Genomic DNA, 20,446 nt, shown 5'->3' on the forward strand with positions numbered 1-20,446 from the left:
CGGGGTCAGTATCAGGGCCGCTAATTTCCTCCGGCATGCCTATGGCAACAGAGGGGCAAACTGAGGGGGGGCGAGAACTGTCCTTAAGGGCTGTCTCCCCCATTTGTATTACGTCTTTGATATCTGGGTCCTGAGAATGGGTTTCTAAAATGTCATTAATTAAATTCCAGTAGGAAAAGGTAGGCACGGGGACCTTGCTAGGGCCAAAGGTACGATAGTAATCATTGAGACAGTCACCAACCCGTTTCCAGCATTTATGATCAATGGTGCCCTCTTGAGGGAACCAGGGACATACATCAGTCAAGAAATTGAAAAAACTGCGTAGATCTTTCTTTTTAGCCTTAATTCTGCGCATCTTGAGGGAATCCTTAAGTCCCCTATGGAAGAGCTCGTGAGAGCTCAATTCCTGTCCCATGATAATCACCTACTCACCGTTCCGATGTCCGCTGGGGCGGCTAGTCCAGCGACGATCAAGATCGAGTCTTATCCCGCAGGTTGATCACCCACGGGCTCGAAGCGAGCTCAGGAGCTCAGGGTGTGCCCGGCCGGGGCGTCATCCGAGTAGGTGCCAGCAGCGCTGTTCTGTGCCTCGAGCCCCACGTCGGGCGCCAGGTGTCCCGACCAGCGGGACAAGTAAAACGTGGGCACGAGGAGGACTACCTGCTGCTGGTGAAAAGAGAGAGAGAGACCAAGAGAGAGAAAGAGACAGGAGACACGCAGAATGGAGGCAAGACAGTGTTCTGATCAAGCCTCCAAATTTTATTGTTAGGCGATTGCTTATATACATAGCAAGGAGGGGCGGGCTGAAATAGGGCGTGTGGCGGCTTATGATAGGAGGAAGAGTAGTGGGTGGTATGAGGAGAGGAGGTGGGAGGGGTGTTGTGGTTTGGCGCGCGCGGGCTTTTCGGAGGACAAAGAAGAAGGCTTATATAAGATGATTGCTATTTTTAAAATGGCTCCCAACAATATACTATAATATACATATTTCAGGAGACTGAAATATTCTAGTCTAGTTCACATGATGAAAGAAATTTTGAAGTAGTTCTAAGTTGTATAAAAGAGGTAATAAGTCAAGTGTGACAGAATATGGCAAGAAAAGAAATAAAACATGCACAATTTCTGTATCTTGTTCTTAAAGGAAATACAACATGCTGTGGACTGAAGGGTGCCACCCCCAACATTCATATGTAGAAATCTTAACCCATATGATATTTGGAGATGGTGCCTCTGGGCAGTAATTAGATCTATGTGAAGTCATGAGACTGGAACTCTCATGGGTTAGTGCCCTCATAAGAAGCACCAGAGCTTATTTTTGCTCTCTCTGCCATGCTGTAGACACAGGAAGATGGCAGTCTGACAACCAGGAAGAGAGCCTTCACCAGGCTGAAACCCTGATCTCTGACTTCCAGCCTCCAGGACTGTGATAAAATATATTTATGTTGCTTACAGCACCCACTGTATGGCATTTTACTCTGGCAGCCCAAACTGACTGATATAAAGAAAATGCACAATGATACATTGAGAGAAGAAACATGAAGATTTATCAGAGTCAGGGATATTTATGAAATATTTTATTTGAGAAAAGCTAAGAATTTCAAAAATTCTATATTATGTAAAGAACAAATCAAAAGATATGTTTTTCTGGAAAAGACGTACAAAAAGATTTTCTCTTATAGAGCAATAAGAACCCTCCGTCAAAATACAGTAATAACATATCTTCCATATTTAATTCTCAAATAAATTACTCTAAAAATATGTACATTGTGCTAAATAAACATATTTTATCAATTTTGCAAATAATTTTCCATTTTGGCCTCTAAAATCAAATTTAAATTACATGAGACCATACTGATAAAAATACATACAAATATTAATAGTTTTGTCAGTAAACTTATCCATGGGAAATACAACTATTTCTTTTTCATAGATAAGTTTATTTGCTTTTTAAGAATATGATCAATGATTTTGTAAAAGAATATACTTGTACTCATCTAGTATGGTTACTTTACCCTCCATGATTTTTTTTTCCAAACTGAGAATACAAATCATTTTAAAGGACTCAGACAGAGAGAGGTTGCACTACATGGTCAAACAAGTACTACAAGGTTGAATGTAAATGCTATAAATAAGAAATGGAGGCTTTGATGGAGTTTACTAGCTTCAAATTGGAGATGGGATTAAGATGGCTGGTGAGAAGTAGCTAGAGTATGTTCCTTTCATGGAGTAAAGCAAAATAGAGAAAGCTCTTCAGCACTCAGAGAGGAATGGGACCAGCAGCATGCCTCACATATCACCAAAGAAGCAATAGTATCCCAGAGTGTAAAGAAGAGAAAAATTGGTCTAGATTAGAACTAGCCAGATGCGCCTTGATCATGGTACAAGCCACAAGTGGCCTCCAGATGCAGCAGGAGAGGTGGGTGGATAGAATTTAGGAGTTCTGTGCTCCTGCCATGGACTTGGAAGACCCCCCTGAACCTCATGAGATGCCAGTTCCTCACAGGAAACTGCCTTCCCCACAGCTGTCTCTGTTGAAACTGATGTGGAATGGTACAGGAAGAAAGCCCTGAAAGAAGAATCCAGCTGCTGGATTTCATGGGAATTCAACCCTTTCTGCAGGCTACTTTCTAGTCAGTCTGAGAGGGAACAGGTTCAAGGGCAAGTTCTGCTGTTGAAGAATATTTCTTGCTTGGGAACACCTGAGGCAGGCTGAACTTTGACATTCTAAACCCAGACTACCTGCAGCTAAGATGAGGGAGCTGGATGGGACTTGCTGCCATAGCACCATTTAATTCTCAGTATGGGATTATGTAAACTGTCCAACCTAAGAATCAAAAGTGCTCCTGAGGAAGAAGCAAAAACAGCAGGTTTGGAAAACCTATTTGAGAGGCTTATTAAGGAAAACTTCCCAGGCCTTGCCAGATATTTAAACTTTCAGATACAAGAAACTCAAAGAACCCCCTGAAGATTTATTGCAAAAAGGCCATCCCTAAGTCATATAATCATCAAATTATGCAATGTTAATGTGAAGGAAATAATTTTAAAAGCAGTGAGACAAAAGCATCAAATAACTTACAGAGATAAACCTATCAGACTAACAACAGCCTTCTCAGCAAAAACACTGCAAGTCAGAAGGGACTGGGGCCCGTACTTCAATCTTCTCAAACAGAATAGCAGTCAGCCAAGAATTTGTATCCTGCAAGTTTCATAAATAAAGGAGAAATTAAGTCTTTCTCAGACAAGCAAACACTGAGGGGATTTTTCACCACTAGACTGGCTCTACAAGAAATACTCAAAGGAGTTCTAAATATTAAAACAAAAGCTTAAAATACACTAGTAAAAAAACATTGGGAGTTATAAAGCTCACAGGGATTATAGAATACCAATACAACAAATAGAGAGAAAAAAAGAAAAGCAAATTAATCAACCAGGTAACAATCAACATGATGAATGTAATAGTACCTTACATATCATTATTAACCCTGAATGTAAATGGTTTCAGTGCCTCACTTGAAAGATATAGACTGGCCGGGTTCAGTGGCTCAGCCTGTAATCCCAGCACTTTGGGAGGCTGAGACAAGTGGATTGCCTGAGCCCATGGGTTAAAGACCAGCCCAGGCAACTTGGTAATACCTCGTCTCTACAGTAAATAAATTTTAAAAATTAGCCAGGCATGGTAGTGCACACCTGTGGTTCCAGCCACTTGGAAGGCTGAGGTGGAAAGACGGCTGGAGCCCAGCAGGTCGATGCTGGGATTGCTGTGAGTGTGCCACTGCACTCCAGCCTGGGTGATAGAGTGAGACTCTAACTGAAAAAAAAAAAAAGGATATAGACTGGCAGAATTGATAAGAAAAACACAATCCAAATATCTGCTGACTTCAAGCGACCCACAGAGATGCCTATGGACTCAAAGAGGTGGGAAAAAATATTCCATGCAAATAGAGACCAAAAATTAGCCAAGAGTATCAGATAAAACAGATTTTAAATTAACAACGGTAAAAAAAGATGGTTATTATATAATTATAAAGGAATCAATCTAACAAGAAGATGTAATAATTTTAAATATATGTGTACCTAACACAAGAGCTCTCAGCTTTATGAAACAAATTCTACTAAATCTAAGAAAAGAGATAGCAATGCAATAATAGTGGGAGACTCCAACATTAGACAGCATTAGACAGATCATCAAGGAAGAAAGTTAAAAAGAGACATTAAAGTTAAACCAGACCCTAGAGTAAATGGAATTAACAGACATCTATAGAACATTCCACCCCCAAACTACAGAATATACATTTTTCTCATTAGCACATGAACCATTCTCCAAGATATATCATATAAGTCAAATCAAATCTCAATAAATTCACAAAAATCAAAATCAAATCAAGCAACTTCCCTGGCAACAGGGGAATAAAACTAGAAGTTAATGTCAAGAAAAATGTGCAAAATCAAACAAAAGCATGGAAGTTAAATAATCTGATCCTGGATAATCCTTGGGTTAGCAATGGAATCAAGATGGAAATTTTAAAAATCACTGAAATGAATGACAACAACAAAACAAGTTATCAAAACCTCTGAGATATAGGCAAATCTATGCTTAGAGGAAAATTTATGGCATTTAAGTCCTAAATTAGCAAGACTGAAAGATCACATATTGATAGCCTAATGTTATGCTTCAAGAAACTAGAAAAACCTGAACAAACCAAACCCAAAGCCAGGAGAAGAAAATAAATAATGAAAATATGAACAGAATTAAATGAAATTGAAAACAAAAAAATAATAGATCAATAAAGCAAAAAGGTGGTTCTTTGAAAAATAAACAAAATTGACAGACTAGTCACCAGATTAATTAGAAATGAAGAAAGAAAATTGAATTAAACCCAATCAGAAATGAAAATGAAGACATTACCATTGATAGAAAGAAATACAAAGGTTCATCCAAGATTATTATTAACATCTCTATGCAAACAAACTAGACAATCTAGAGAAAATGGATAAGTTCTTGAAAACATACAACTTACCAACCTTGAATCAGGAAGAAATAGAAACACTGATCGATAATGTGTATTGAGATTGAAAGAATAATTAAAAGTCTCACAACAACAACAAAAAGTCTAGGACTTGACAGACTGACATTTGTCTCCTACCAGACTTTCAAAGGAGGACGGTTACCAATTTTAGTGAAGTTACTCCATAAGACAGAAGTGGTGTAAATTCTCTGTAACTCATTCTACAAAGTCAGCATCACCCTTATACCAAAAAAAGAAAAAGAAAAAAAAAAAAAGAGAAGAAAAAAAGAAATGACACACACACAAAAGAAAGCTACAGATCAATACCCCTGATGAACATAGACACAAAAATCCTTCAACAAAATATTAACAAACTGAGTTCAACAATATATATTTTTTTAAATCCACCATGATCCAGTTTCATTCCCAAGGATGCAAGGATGGATCAGCATACAGAAGTCAATATATGTGATAAACCACATAAACAGAATTAAAAATAAAAATCATCTGATACTTTCAATAGATGCAGAAAAAGCATTTGATAAAATACAGTGTCTTCATGATAAACAAAAACCCTCAGCAAAATAAAAGGAACATTCCTTAAAATAATAAAAGCCATCTATGACAAACCCACAGCTATTGTCATCCTGAATGGAACAAAATTGAATACATTCCACCTCAGAACTGACATAGGCAAGGATATTTACTTTCACCACTCCTATTCAACATAGTATTGGATGTCTTAGTCACAGCAATCAGGGAAGAGAAATAAATAAGGGTATTCAAATTAGAAAAGAAGAAATCAAACTATCTCTTTATACTGACCATATGATCTTATACCTAGAGAATCCTAAAGACTCCTCCAAAAGAATCCTGGTCTTGATAAATGAATTCGGTAGAGTTTCAGGAGACAAACTCAACACACACAAATCAATAGCACTACTATGCACCAATAGGGACCAAGGTGAGAATTCAATCAAGAACTCAATTCCATTTACAATAGCAACCAAAAAGCTAACATACACAGGACTATATGTAACCAAGGAGGTGAAAGATCTCTACAAGGAGAACTACAAATCCCTAAAGAAAGCAATTATAGAGGACATAAGCAAGTGGAAAAACATCCCATGCTAATGGATTGGAAGAATTAGCATGGTTAAAATAACCATATTACCCAAAGTAATCTACAGATTCAATATAATCCTTATCAAGCTACCAATGTCATTTTTCATGGAATTAGAAAAAACAATCCTAAAATTCATATGGAACCAAAAAAGAGCCAGAATAGTGAAAGCAATCCTAAACAAAAAGAACAAAGTTGGAGTTATCACATTACCTGACTTCAAATTATGCTACAATGCTGTAGTAACCAAAACAGCATGGTACTAACACAAGAGCAGGCATATGGACCAATGGAACTGAATAAAGAATCTAGAAATAAACTTAAATACCTACAACTAACTTATCTTTGACAAAGCAGACAAAAACACACACTGAAGAAAAGACACTCTATTCAACAAATCTTCCTGGAAAATTGGATAGCGACATGCAGAAAAATGAAACTTTATCTCTCACCATGTTCAAAAATTAACTCAAGAGAGGATTAAAGACTTAAATATCATACCTGAAACTATAAAAGTCCTAGAAGAAAATCTAGGAAAAACTTTTCTGGACTTTGGCCTAGACAAATAATTTTGGCTAAAATCCCAAAAGCAAATGCAAGAAAAATATAAATAAGTATGTCTTAATCTAAAAAGTCTGCATAGCAAAAGAAATAATCAACAGAGCAGGTAGGCAGCATACTAGATGGGAAAAGATATTTGCAAACTGTATATCTGATAAAGGACTAATATCCAGAATCTACAAAGAACTCAAACAAATTAACAAGAAAAACAAAAACAAAAACAGACGACCTATTAAAAAATGGGCAGATGACATGAACAGACATCTCTCAAAAGAAGATACATAAATGGTCAATAAACATCTGAAACAATGTCCAGCATCCCTAATCATCAGTGAAATCAAACTAAAACCACATGATACCACCTACCCCAGTCAGAATGGCTATTGTCTAAAAATAAAAAAAAGATGCTGGTATGAATGTGGTGGAAAAGGAACACTTATGCATTGTTGGTAGTAGTGTAAATTAGTACAACCTCTATGGAAATCAGTATGGAGATTTCTAGAATAACTAAATGTCTAAATGTAGATCTGCTATTTGATCCAGTAGTCCCACTATAGGTAGCTGCCCAAAGGAACAGAGGTTGTTATACAAAAAAGACACCTGCATCCACATATTCATTGTCACACAACTCTTAACTGCAGAGATATGGAATCAACACAAATGCTTATCAACCAGTGTATAATAAAAATGTGAGATACACACACACCACCACCACCACCACCACCACCACCACCACCATGGAATACTATTCAGCAGTCAAAAATAATGGCATAATGTTTGTAGCAGTAACTTGGATAGAATTGAAGATCATTATCCTAAGTGACCTAATGGTGGAACAGAAAACCAAACACTGTGCATTCTCACTGATTAGTGAGAGCAAAACTAAGGATCTGCAAAGTCATAGAGAATGGTATAATGAACATTGGAGACTCAGAAGGAGGAGGTTGGGGAAGAGTGGAGGGATGAAAAATTACTAATTGGTTATGATGTGCACAGGTGGGTATGGTGAGTACACTTAAAACTCAGACTTCTTCAGTACTATAAAATTCATTGATATAATAAAAAACTATTTGTACCCCAAAGCTATTGAAATAGAGGGAACATAATTATAATTAAAAATGAAGAATCAAATCCACTTCTGCACAAAGCAGTTAGTCAGAACTTCGGTCTAGACTGGGATGATGATTATGTTTGATTCACTCTCCTTAGAGCTCTCACGACCACAAGACTCTGATAACTCCAGATGGAGTTATCTGGCCCCTTCAGATGAAAGTTGCATACCTTGCAACCCTCCCCCCCCACACACACCTCTGCTAATTTGTTTCTTTTCCCTAGGAATTTCTCATTCTTTTCTTTTTTAAAAAAAATTATTTATTTATTAAAAGGATGTGGGGTACAATTCAGGGTCAGGTATACAAACATTGATCATGCAGGTACCCTTGTTGATGTTTTCTCATTATTTTCATGATGCAAAAATATTTTTAAGTATAGTGCTTTGCCATATTATGAGGTTTCGGTATAGTGGAATAAAGATTTAGAATCACGGGGATCTAGGACAAAAAACAGTACCAGCTGATGATAGTGAAGGTATCACTGAGTCTCACTTCATCTCCAAAGTGGAAATAAGCACATTCCTCCTGAGAGCTTGGTTTTTAGGTAGTTGAAGGTGTTGGCAAAATGCCCAACATAGAGACTAGTACAAAGACTGCCCAATAGCTAAATGTTTTGCTATTAAAATAGGTTTAATTTCATATTTCACTTAGTGATTTCTCAGAAACTGTTTATTAGAATACATCTTAATGATTAAATCAAATGTTGTGTTTTAGAACACTCCCAATTATATGTTTGAAATCCTAAAGTAATAAGTTACCAATAGGTAGTGAAGTAATTTATCTTTAAAATAAATAAACTCTTGGGAAGATAAGATTCTATTTTACCAGTTTTCCAATTTTTTTCTCTTTTGTTATTTTTTTTTTTTTCAAGTGTTAATCTAGTAACAGGATACACAAACAACATACTTAAATCGTAAAACCAGTAGCCTAATTGTTGAGGATTAAGAATATGTTTAGAGTAATTCACGTAGGATTATATAAATACTTTTAGCTATTGATTAAACATGGTTGGTAAAAATTAACTCATCCATATAACTTTTATTTCATTTTCAAAATGTAGTGGAGTATAAGCAACAAAGATGAAGTATTTGCCTTTATACAACTTATAACCCTAAGATTTTGTAACAGACATACTTCACTTCTTGAGGAAGTAACTCCTTTTGTAATATTTATTTAAGCAAGGTTTCGCAGGTCACTGAATGTTAAATAAACCTGGTTAAATAGGAGTAATGCATGTTAAAGATGTAAGAATTCCTTAACAACCACTCTGCATTAACTTTCCTTATTTTCCAATATTTCCTCTTGCTAAGAAGCTTCAGGTTCTCAGCTGTAGCACGGTATATGAATGATTATTTATGTAGATTTTTTTCTCTGCTGCAAATAGTTTTGGGGCATTAGACCCTTATCTTCTCTGCTCCAAATTTATATAATAAAAATACTACCATCTTTCTTCTAAAGTTTATAGAAAATTATGTAAGTCTGTGTATATAAGGATTCAAAAATAGTAAAAAAGGAACAGTACGATTTTAATGTATTGTCAGTATACTAGTCACATTTCTTAGACTGATTTTACATTAATCAGATTTAGTGGTTGATGATACAATATGATCTCTTTAAATTACAAGTTTTATAGCTACTGGGGGCCTGGGTATTTTTTAGTCTATCATAAAATCTGACTTCAGAAAAATGTGGTAGCTTGGACTTATCAGTTGGTAAATGAGTGAGAATTAAAGACATTTCATCTTATACATAATTGTCATTATCTCCTGATTCCACATAAAAGATTTGTTCTCTGACTGTTTAAAAAATAATTCATTTTAATTATGTAAGTGATACAAACTCCTGAGAAATTCTTAGAATGTTACAGATAAACTTAAATTTTGATTTGATCATTAAGCCAATCACACATCTTTTTCATAAAGGTGAACATATTTCATATGGTGAATTATCTGTTTGGATTAGGTTTGGTAAAGGAAGGAAGGAAGGAAGGAAGAAAGGAAGGAAGGAAGGAAGGAAGGAAGGAAGGAAGGAAGGAAGGAAGGAAGGAAGGAAGGAAGGAAGAGAAAACCCCTAAATGACAGTGGTTGAAACAACATATGAATTCTTTTCAGTCTCATATTCAAGATGTCGAGATAGTGTCAATCAGGGCTGTGTTGTGCCCTCAAGTGTCGAGGACCCTGCTCTTTTCTCTTATTTCTCTTTAATAGCAGGCTCCAATTTAAGTCCAAGATGGCAGTTGGAGCTATGATCATTATGCTGTAGAAAGAAAGGGTACAACCCCCTCCTTAAGTAAACTCCCTAGAATGTGCACGTCATTTTCACTTGGCTTCCATAGTGTAAAATTAGCAAAAATTAGCAGCAGAGAGGTTAGGAAGTATGGTCTTTATTCCAGGCAGCTGTATGTCCAGGTGAAAACCAAGGCTTCCGTTTGTATTGGAAGAAGAAAGAACATTGTCTGCCATGGTAAGTGTCTAGCAGCAGCAAGAATCATACTGCCTGCTACTCCCTTTTCCTAACCAGCCCAGGCATCTGCTGGAAACCTCAGCCATTAGTAAAATAGCCAGGCTTTGCTGAATGCTAGGAGTCCCACACTTACCAGTGGATGATGCCTAGAGATGTGTTCTGGCCTTTTCTATCTCATACACCTGAGGATAATTTCTTTATTTATTTTTTATAAATATGCCTCAATTTTATTTATTTATTTTTTATAAATATACCTCAATAAAAAGCTTTATTGAGGTATAATTGGCATACAGTAAGTTGCTATAAAAGTGCAAAATTGCTGTAAAGTGTACAACTTGATGGTTTTGACATATGCATACACATGTAAAAAAACTATCACTGCAATTAAGACAATGAGCATATCCATCACTCCCCAAAATTTCCTTGTGTTCCATTATAACCTTTGTGTCTGTGCCTCAACTCTGCCACCACACAGCCACTGATTTGGCCTGTCACTAAGAGTTTGTAGTTTCCAGAATTGTATATCAGTGGCCATATACACCTTATGGTTATTTTTGTCTAGCTCCTTTCCCTCATATTTTATGATTCATCCATTCATGTGGCAGTGTGCATCAATAAATCATTATTTTGTGGAGAGTATTTTATTGTATTAATGTGCCACAGTTTATCCATTTCTCTGTTGGTGAACATTTGGGCTGTGTACAGTTTTTGGCTTTTACAAATAAGGTTGCTATGAATATCTGTGTACAAATGGGCTCTACTTTCTTTTTTTTGGGCATACAATTTCATTTCTCTTTGATAATTCCTTTAAGCAGGATTCCAGCTCGTAGGGCAAGTGCACATTTGCTGTTTAAGAAATTGCCAACCTTTATTCCAAATGGTTGATTCATTATACATTTTCATTAGCAGCATCTGATAATTTCTAACTTTCTTGATACTTTCATAAATATTCATTTCCAGGAACAATAGCAACAGCAATAAAAGTAAGTTGCAAATTAGGCAATAAAATGAATTACTCACCATATAATAACCTCTATATTTTCTGACTATATATATTCACCTTAAAGGATGCATGTGAAACTGATAATAGATACCTTTTGTGTGATTGAGGAAGGTGATCAAATTGTATTTTAACTTATCTGTAAAGTTCTAAATTCTACAACAAACCAAGGTATGGTTGGGAAGGCGGCTGGAGTAGAGCATAGATTTACCCCATGAAAACCCTTAGGAACTCTGTAGAAATGCAACTGGATAGCCCTTGTATCAATTATAGGTTTTATTTGTAAGCAATAAGAATCAATTCTAATAAAGTAAATCATAAAGAGGAATTTAATAGAAGAGCATCAATTATCATAGATTCAAAGACAAAATTGAGTAAGAATTTTTAGTAGGAAGGAAGGACAGTCACTTTTGCTGCTTTTCATTGTTGTATCTCTATTAAAGATTTCCACTCTCATGATGTAAAATAGCATTGGTAAAGCTTGAGGTGTGTTCACTAGCTGAAGGTTGGGACATAGGAGATGTGAATAAATGGGTACCTTGATTCTACAAAGGCATAGAATTCAAGGACCATTGCCCAAATAAAAATGAGCATTTTCTTACCAATAAAAAGGGGAAAGAAATATTGCAGAAGCAAAAGCAACAGGTATCTATAAAGATCATAGAAGACCAAATCTACTTCCTTCCTTCAACCATAATTTTAGGATGTTCTGAGGGAAGGTTCTATTTCGGAGCTAAGATTAGTGATATTATTTTTCAAAATGATCTTTACTGCAATGAGCCACATTGTTTAACATATTTTCTGGACTTGGACGTTGTGTTCTTTATTTACTGAGCAATCTACTCTCAACCTTTGTTAGATTATATTATAGGAAGCCAGGGGTGTCTGGGCTACTGTACCCAAATATTCGCTGCAACTACCTGTGCAGGGTAGCATTTTCTAACCACATTGGTTTTGGCGTTGGCCATAGCACTTGCTTTGGCCAAGAAAATGTGAGTGAAAGTGATGCATGTTACTTTCAAACAGAAGCTCTGAGAGCCAGTGTGTGACCATGTTATTATTTCCCTCTGCACAGAAGCCAAAGATGTTTCAGACAGAGGCTGTCTCATCAGTTTCTCAGTTAGTTCCTCCAAGATGATGACCTACAGTATTATTGAGAAATAATCTCTTGTAATTTTAAGTCACTGAGATTTGAGCCATGGGTCACTATAGCATAATTTAACCGTCCTGACTTCCAGACTGATGCACTTGTAAAACCAAATTTCTGTTCAAATTTCACAGATAATTTCCAACAGACTGTGATTTTAAAATAGACTACAAGCAGGAAATTTGATGGAAATTGACAAAGTGATTAGAAACTTATCCTGTGAGCAGTGAAGAAACATTACTTGTTTTTTTCTAAGCAAGCAACTGACAAAATGAATGTCCTATTTTAGACATTTAATGTCAAAGCAGTGCATTGGATATATTGTAACATGGAAGTTTCAATTTTGGATAAATAATGGATTAAAAAATTCTCAGATATCTGATTCTTTCCATTGATACTAGTTAGTAGTATTTTCCATGTATATTTAGGGGATTGGGTTATTAGTTGATGTTCAAACAACAAGCCAAGGAGCATAAAGTTAGAAAAGCAAAAACAGACAAGTTATGATCAACTTAAAGAGCTGAATTTCTAGATCAACAAGATAATCAATAGGTTAAACCGATTCAATGAAAACTGGTTGTAATCCCCCCAAACTCTTCACAAAAAGCAATCACCGGACCCATTTTACCTTTTAAACAGTTTCCAAATCTATCCTTTCTTTCTTGGCCTTACCACCACTGCTTTAAATCAGATACTTATCATCTGTTGCTAAAGCTTTGTGATGGCCTATTAATTAATCCTCCCAGAACTCTCCTCCAGACTCCATTCTTCCAAGCTGCTGAAGAGTCAGATGTTGTTTTTGTTTCTGAGTAGGAATCTCACTCTGTTGCTTAGGTTGGAGTACAGTGACATGCATACGGCCACCGCAACCTCTGTCTGCTGGGCTCAGGTGATCCTTCCACTTCAGCCTTCCAAGTATCTGGAACTACACGCGCACCACCATGCCCCGCTAATTTTTTAGAGATGGAGTTTCGCTAAATTGCCCAGGTTGGTCTCGAATCCCTGGACTTAGGCAATCCTCTTGCTTTCGCCTCCCAAAGTGCTGAGATGCGGATGTGAGGCACCACAACTTGCTAGTCACACTTTGCAAAACACAAATGTGACCACCTAATTTTCTTGTATAAGATCCTTGTGGTTTGTTGGACACTTTCAGGTAGGAAGACAAGGTTCAAGGTCAAGCTCTTTAAGTAGCATATTAGGTATCATGGTTTAGAGGTTATAAGAATGGGTCCTAGGACCAGACTCCTGTGTCTGGGTTTGAATTTAGATTTTGCTTCTACTATCTGGCCTTATCAATTATTTACAACAATATATCTGTAAAAATGCAAAATTTTACTAATATTATCAGGTTTTACCCCCACTCCCTATGTCTACTCTCTGACTACTTTGCCATTATTGGAGGATGTCTTGCAATTTCCCATCTGTCTTTTTTTATTTTGAGTTACCTCTCTCACTCTTCCACCCCCTTAAACTGGAAAATAGTAGCTCATCCTTTAACATCGATTAAAGAATAATTGCTCTTAAGTTTGAGATTAAGTGACTTTTCCTTGAATAGCATATTTCTCTTTGAACTCCTCTGTTACTCTGTCCACATCTCTGTCATTACAGTTATCAAATGGTATGATGCTATGTTTATGTATCCATTAACCTCTGAGACCACAAGCAACTTGAGAGAAGGAACTATGTCTTACTCATCTTTGTGCCCTTGTCCGATTCCTGGCACATTGCAGATACATAAAGAAAGAATTTGTGGAATATGCCACAAATTGCTATTTGAATAAGGGTTATTATTTCACAAGTCACATTTAAACTCACTGATGTGGAGTTAAGTGTTGCTTGATTAAGGTCTTTGTGATACATTTATTTTAAAAATTTATTTGCAGAGTAAGTCATTTCTTTCTTGAATTCTTAGTGCTTCCTTTGATCTGACAAAGATAAATCAACCTAATTTCCCTTCTTGCCTTGATTACTCATAGAGTTAAAGTAATAGCATTGGCTTTGTATCTAATATTTTACTTTTCTTAATCAATAAATTACACAGATTATAGGCAACTTACATTTTTTGTGGGAAGTGAGGGATATAAATTTATTGACATGATAAAATAACAAAATTTAATTGAAATTGATTGTATCTGACACAGGTCTTGGTATGGATACATGTATTATTTATAGCCTTGGTTCAAATTATCTGTAAGCAAAGACCCTATTATGGTATAAAATTAAATTGAGAAATCTAGTAGATCATAGTGATCATGTTTATATGATTTTCATGTTATAAGGTAATTGCCACTTGGAATAAAGAAGGATGATTGTTGGCCCCAGCATGTTTTTAAACATATTTGTTATCTAATATGTTATAACTAAAGATTTGCTTTTTTCAGGGCACTAACAAGTGCTGGTAAAGACCTGCAAGATGGTTTCCTGAAGGCCCTGGCCATGAGAGAAGAGGACAATCGCAGCGGGAAAGTGAGCGTAAGTACATTTCACTCAACAGCTTAGAATGGGTATACGCAAGGCACAATTAATACTGAAAATATAATCTTAAATGTCTTCCCTGAAAAGGAATTCATGGGGATGAAATATGGTTCTTTATTATTTCTATATCATAGGAAAATATGTAGAAGGTTTTTTGTTCCTATTTACATCTTTAGAAGCAACCAAATGGTGAAAAATTAGGATTCTAAACATTTGTTGCTGAGAAAATGCTTACATTTCATAGCCTGGCCATCATCTTCAACTTCATGTTACTCCTAAATAAAACTTCCTGCTTCTTTTCAGCCCCATCTTCCAGTACACTCCCCCAAGCTGTATCCACCCCCTGACACCCATGCATTGTCCACTGCCTACCTGATTTTATGAGACTCCTAGAATATATACCATAGTGTATCTTATGGTGTTACCTTGGAAGATGTGACAGAAACCACATGATAGAAGGACTTGATTTTGAATTATTCAAGGAAGACATGTTTTTGCTTTATTAAAATGTGTGCTAGATCAAATATGGAAAGATTATGAATAAATTATGGAAGACTGGAATAAAGCCTTATTTTTATACTTTGTTATATGGTACTTGTGATAAGTCTTTTAAAAATTACTTTATTAAATATTCCAAATTAAAGTTTATTTAAAGAATGAGTACTCATCCTGAAACTATAGTAAGTGATTGACTTACAAAAAATTAATCAGAAGTGATATGATAAAAAATGTAGGGCAACAGAAAAATATATGTATGGAGATTTGTTCTACTAATGTTTTCTCACCAACAAAAGTTGGAGTTTTTTGCTATACCAGGTCCACTGAAAATATCACATGTAGACAAAACACTCAATGTACTTCACAGAGAGAAAAAACAAACAAACAAATAAACAAAACCCCCCCTCCTACCATGTTTAGACAATTGAATAAAATTAACCCAGACTTGAAATAAGTACAATGAGAGACTTTTTTAAAAGTGGGGATGGAAATACATATGGAGACTAGACTCTGGGGGGCCTTGTCAATCACAACAGAAAAAGTTAGGAATTTATCTGACCGTGAATAGAAAGAGCAGATTGAGAGACATAAAGAAAGGCAGAAAACTGTGGTGTCACAGGAATCTTGTTAGAGGAGGAGCAGATGATCACTAGTGGCCAAGCAAGATAAGAACTAAAAAAAAAAAAATTCACTGTTTTTAGCGACATGTGGATTTTAAAAATTGACAAGAACAAATTCTACTGGTAGTGAATATGAGATTCAGATTTGATATGAGAAAAATGACCCCATGATTCAACAGAACCAGCTGTTTTAGAACAGCTTCAGAGACCCTCAGTCCGTGTTTTTAACCACATATTGTAGTTCTCAAATATACCAACTTTAGTTCTTCCATCAGAGTGTCCTTTGATAATGAATTGCAGCCCCTTTCACCCATTTACTCAGGTCAGAAACACATCATTACAGACTCTCCCTTCTTTTACCCATGTTGCATGAACTACCAAATTCCCTTAAGTGTAAGTCAAATCAGCCTACTTTCCACCATTCTAATATCATTAACCTTGATTCAAGTCACCACTGTATCTTAAATAAATTGCTACAACAGCCTCCTAAATGATGCACCTATGTATTTTCTTGCCCAACTTAAATTACTTTTACAGTCACTCAACTTATTTTGTGTGCAGTTGCTCAAGCCTGGAATGGTTCTAGGCATTGGGACCCAGGGAGACTGAAGAGTCCATGACCTTAATGGGTTTATATATTTAGAGAGCAGAGATAGAAAATAAGTAAGACTAAATAAAAGAGGAATGATTAAAAATGGAATGATTAGCTCAGGATTGATACCATAGAGAATATAACATTAGAAAATTAAATATAAATTGAATAGTGCTTGGATGCTTTAGTTACTATATACAGAAAAATCACTTTGTGCAGGTGAAATCTGTTGATCTTTGAGTGAAATGAGGACTTGAACTACAGAGTTGAGATGAAGATACAATGCAAACAGTTAAGAATTTGGGAAGGTGAGGCAACTCAAGAAGAAATAATGACCAGTTAATAGCAACCATGGCATATTCAAGAGATGATAAGATGACCAGAATGCCTGGAGTATGATTAATGAGACACTTAGAGAGACAAAAGAGATCAGAGTAAAAGTCAGCATCCAGATTTTACAAAATTTTGTCTTTTATTATTATGCCCTTATTTTCATAATAGAAAGTCACTGGATAACCTTAAGCAGAGAAATGAACTGATGTGGTTTATACTTTAGAAAGACAGATGTCACTGTTGTAGGATGGGAGACTGGGAAGCAGGGCCAGTGCAGAGACAGGTGTAAGTTAGGGAGCTTTGTAGTAAACCAGAAAGAGATGAAACTTACAACAGAGTAGTAGTGTGGAGATGGAGTGAAGCTACTGAATCATGTCTATCATTTGGAGGTAGAGCAGACAGAGCTCACTGATAGATATGCAATATTAGAGCCAGACAAATTGGATGACTTGTAGGTTTTTTGCTTAAGCAAGTGGGTGGTTGATGGTGCCATTTACTGTGAATCAATAATGAAATAGCTCTCTTTTGACTGTATCAATTTTGTGATGCCTATTAGATATCCAAATAAAGACGTTGATTGGACAATATATGTATTGGTTTGAAACACAGGGGAGAAGTCTTGACTAGTAATATAAATCTAAATATTATCAACATCTAAATGGTATGTAAAGTCATAGGCTTACAAGAGTTTACTAAGCAGAGAGTATAGATAAAAACTATGAAGTCTTATGACATATCTTTAGGACACTTGAACTTTTAAGGGATCTGGAATGTGTGGAAGAGCTAAGAAGTAGCAGGTGAGATAAACATCAGGTGAGAGCAATGCTGCCAAACACATGGAGGAAAAACAAGTTCCAAAAAATAACATACATCCTGTCAAATGCTACCGAGAGGTCAAGTAGGATGACATGGTATTAGCTTCCTTGACTGACATGACAAAATGCCACAAACTGCACGGCTTAAAAACAAAGCACAGTTGTTCTTTCACACTTCTGGAGGCCCAAAGCCCAAAGCACAGGTATCAGCAGATGCATGCTCTCTGCAAGGGCTTTATAACTCTCCTTTGGTCTCTGGTGTTCTGTGGTTTGCAAATGGTTTCGGTCTCATCTCTGCCTCTCTTTTCTTATGATGCTTTCCTTATGTGTTTATGTCTGTGTCTCTCTGCTTATAAAGATGCCAACCAAGTTTATTAGGACCCATCCTAATAGAAAATGACCTAATCTTAACTTTATTACATTTACAAAGACCCTATATCCAAATAAGGTCACATTCACAGGTACCAGAATTTAAGGCCATAACATATCTTTTCAAGGGATATAATTCAACCCACAACAGATAATTTAAAAGATTTGGTTACTCTGGTGATGGCTGTTTCAGTGGAGGAGTGTGGACAAATGTCTCACTGGAATAGGCTGAAAAAAGAAAAATGTGTATCAGTGAAGATAAAAACAACTATTTTTTTCTGTATTTTTCATTAACATGTAATAGTTATAAATATCTTGGTGTACATGGGATATTTTGATACCTGTATACAACATGTAATGATCAAATCAGGATAATTGGGATATCTATCATATCACCTCAAATATTTCTCTTTTTATTAGAGAAACAACTGTTTTGAAAATTTTCACAATGAAGTGCAGCATAGATATTGAGTGACAGACCTCCCACAATCAAGGGAGTTCTGATTTGTTTTGCTTTAAAATGGGTAATATTAAACCATGTTTTATGTTAATGAGAATGATCCTGTAGAGAGGGGTTATTGACCACATAGAAAAGAAAGGCCATAATTGCTGTAGACAAATCCTTGAAAGAACTTCTGTTTAAGAGATGAGATCCAGAGCACCAGGTAATGGTCTGCCTTTGACAGGAGCAGAAGCTACTCTTCCACTGTGACAGGAGGGAAGACAGTGCGTGGGCACATCTGCCAAGCAGTTTGGTGGACTTGGGCTGGGAAGATGTGATAGCTCTGCTTTGAATGTATCGATTTTCTCTGCACTATTGTTACAAATTATCTGTATTATAGAATTAGTGACTTTTTTCCCTTAAAAAGGTCCTAAATTTAATTTTTATGCTAAATAGATAACATTTAATGTTGGTTGGGTGACCACTGATTTGGAAACTGAAATCTTGTAAGACACACAGTTTACTGATTCTAAAAAAAAAAAAGGAATTATTTATTTGGGCCTTAGAATTTGCAATATTATCATAATGGGTAAAATATATATACCATTATGACAAGGGTAGTATTTAAGGCCTATTTTTTCAATATCCTTGTCTTGTCTTAGAGCAGACCCCAAGTGGTTTTATAGCAAACTGTTTACAATAGACTGCAACATTATTTTGGGTAGATCTAATTATTAGTCTAATAAGCTTACTTAAAGCCATTTACTAAATGGACAGGCATTTAAAAAGTAATTCTATAAGATATAAAATATTTATGAAATGTATGTCTCTTTTAATTCACTGTCAGCAAAAGTTCTATGTGAGTTTTATGAGGTCTACAGGTATAAAGCTGAATAATTTAAACTCTCCAAGGGAAATGACTATGTCCTAAGCATTAAGATTTTTCTACATAATGTGTGGGTGAAAAATAAATGGAAAATTTTATTCTGGAGGCAAATTTGCTACTCTTTTTGTTTTACCTTGTTGAAAGTGCATACTTGAAAAAACAAAAAAACAGAAAGTGCATACTAGAAAAATCATAATATGGTCTTAAAACTGACATGTTGACCCTCATGGTCTAATAGAATTTTGAAGCACTAATTCTGTAACTATTTTCTGAGGGGTAATTTTCTTTAAATTAGCTAAGAAATTCGAGTAAAATTAGATTTGTTTTCCCACACTCACAACTTTTAATTTTGGTTTTAACTTTGGTGATCCCAGGTTTCAAATGCCATTTAGTCCAATTGATTCTTGTTCCAAGTGTCCTGTTACTCCCTCTGGCCAACCGGTTGTGAAATTGGTTTATTAGCTTTCTTCAGTTATGCCTTGGATTGACTCTGCTATGGATCTTGGAGCTCTGGGAAGCAGCATTTCTCTCCTTCTATATCCCCCGGAAGCCCAAAACCCTACACTTTCAATATTTAAGTTATATATTTACTTAATATAAACATTCATATCATTCCCACAAACATACTGATTTGACATGTAGTCGTAGGGCTAGGTCCTGGGAGGGAATAGAGTTGTAAGAAAATTAAAATTTTGTATAATTGCTATTCAAAACATAAACATTCTTGAGAATTAAAAAAACTTTTGATAGTTCAGTGGTTAGATGCTATTGGAATCATTATTGCTTTAGGATAATTTTTTTTAAGCTTGTATTAAGCCAGAGGTAATCTGATTGAATTCAGCAATCAATATAATTTCATGAATGCCTTCCTACATAAACACTCACATTTTTTTCTTTATATCAAATATCTTGTCTTAAATTACTATGGTGTTTCATCATTAGTTCAGACACATAAAACACTGAACTTTATGTGCAATTTATGTACAAATTTATGTACAAAATGTTCA

General features: G+C 35.7%; 1 protein-coding gene across 1 annotated transcript in view; it reads left to right on the plus strand.

Annotated features, from left to right (window-relative positions):
• Window positions 1–413: 413 nt before the first annotated feature.
• Window positions 414–20,446, plus strand: part of LOC103272884 (uncharacterized protein C4orf22-like) — a 381,468-nt gene continuing 361,435 nt past the window's right edge. Inside the window, exons 1-3 of the mRNA XM_008070346.2 lie at window positions 414–633; window positions 13,535–13,562; window positions 14,791–14,881. Coding sequence (XP_008068537.1) covers window positions 414–633; window positions 13,535–13,562; window positions 14,791–14,881 — 339 coding nt within the window. The remainder of the gene's footprint in view (window positions 634–13,534; window positions 13,563–14,790; window positions 14,882–20,446) is intronic.

Source organism: Carlito syrichta, unplaced genomic scaffold, assembly GCF_000164805.1.
Source record: "Carlito syrichta isolate Samal-C Ts95f unplaced genomic scaffold, Tarsius_syrichta-2.0.1 Scaffold313359, whole genome shotgun sequence".
NCBI classification, from domain to species: Eukaryota; Metazoa; Chordata; class Mammalia; order Primates; family Tarsiidae; genus Carlito; species Carlito syrichta.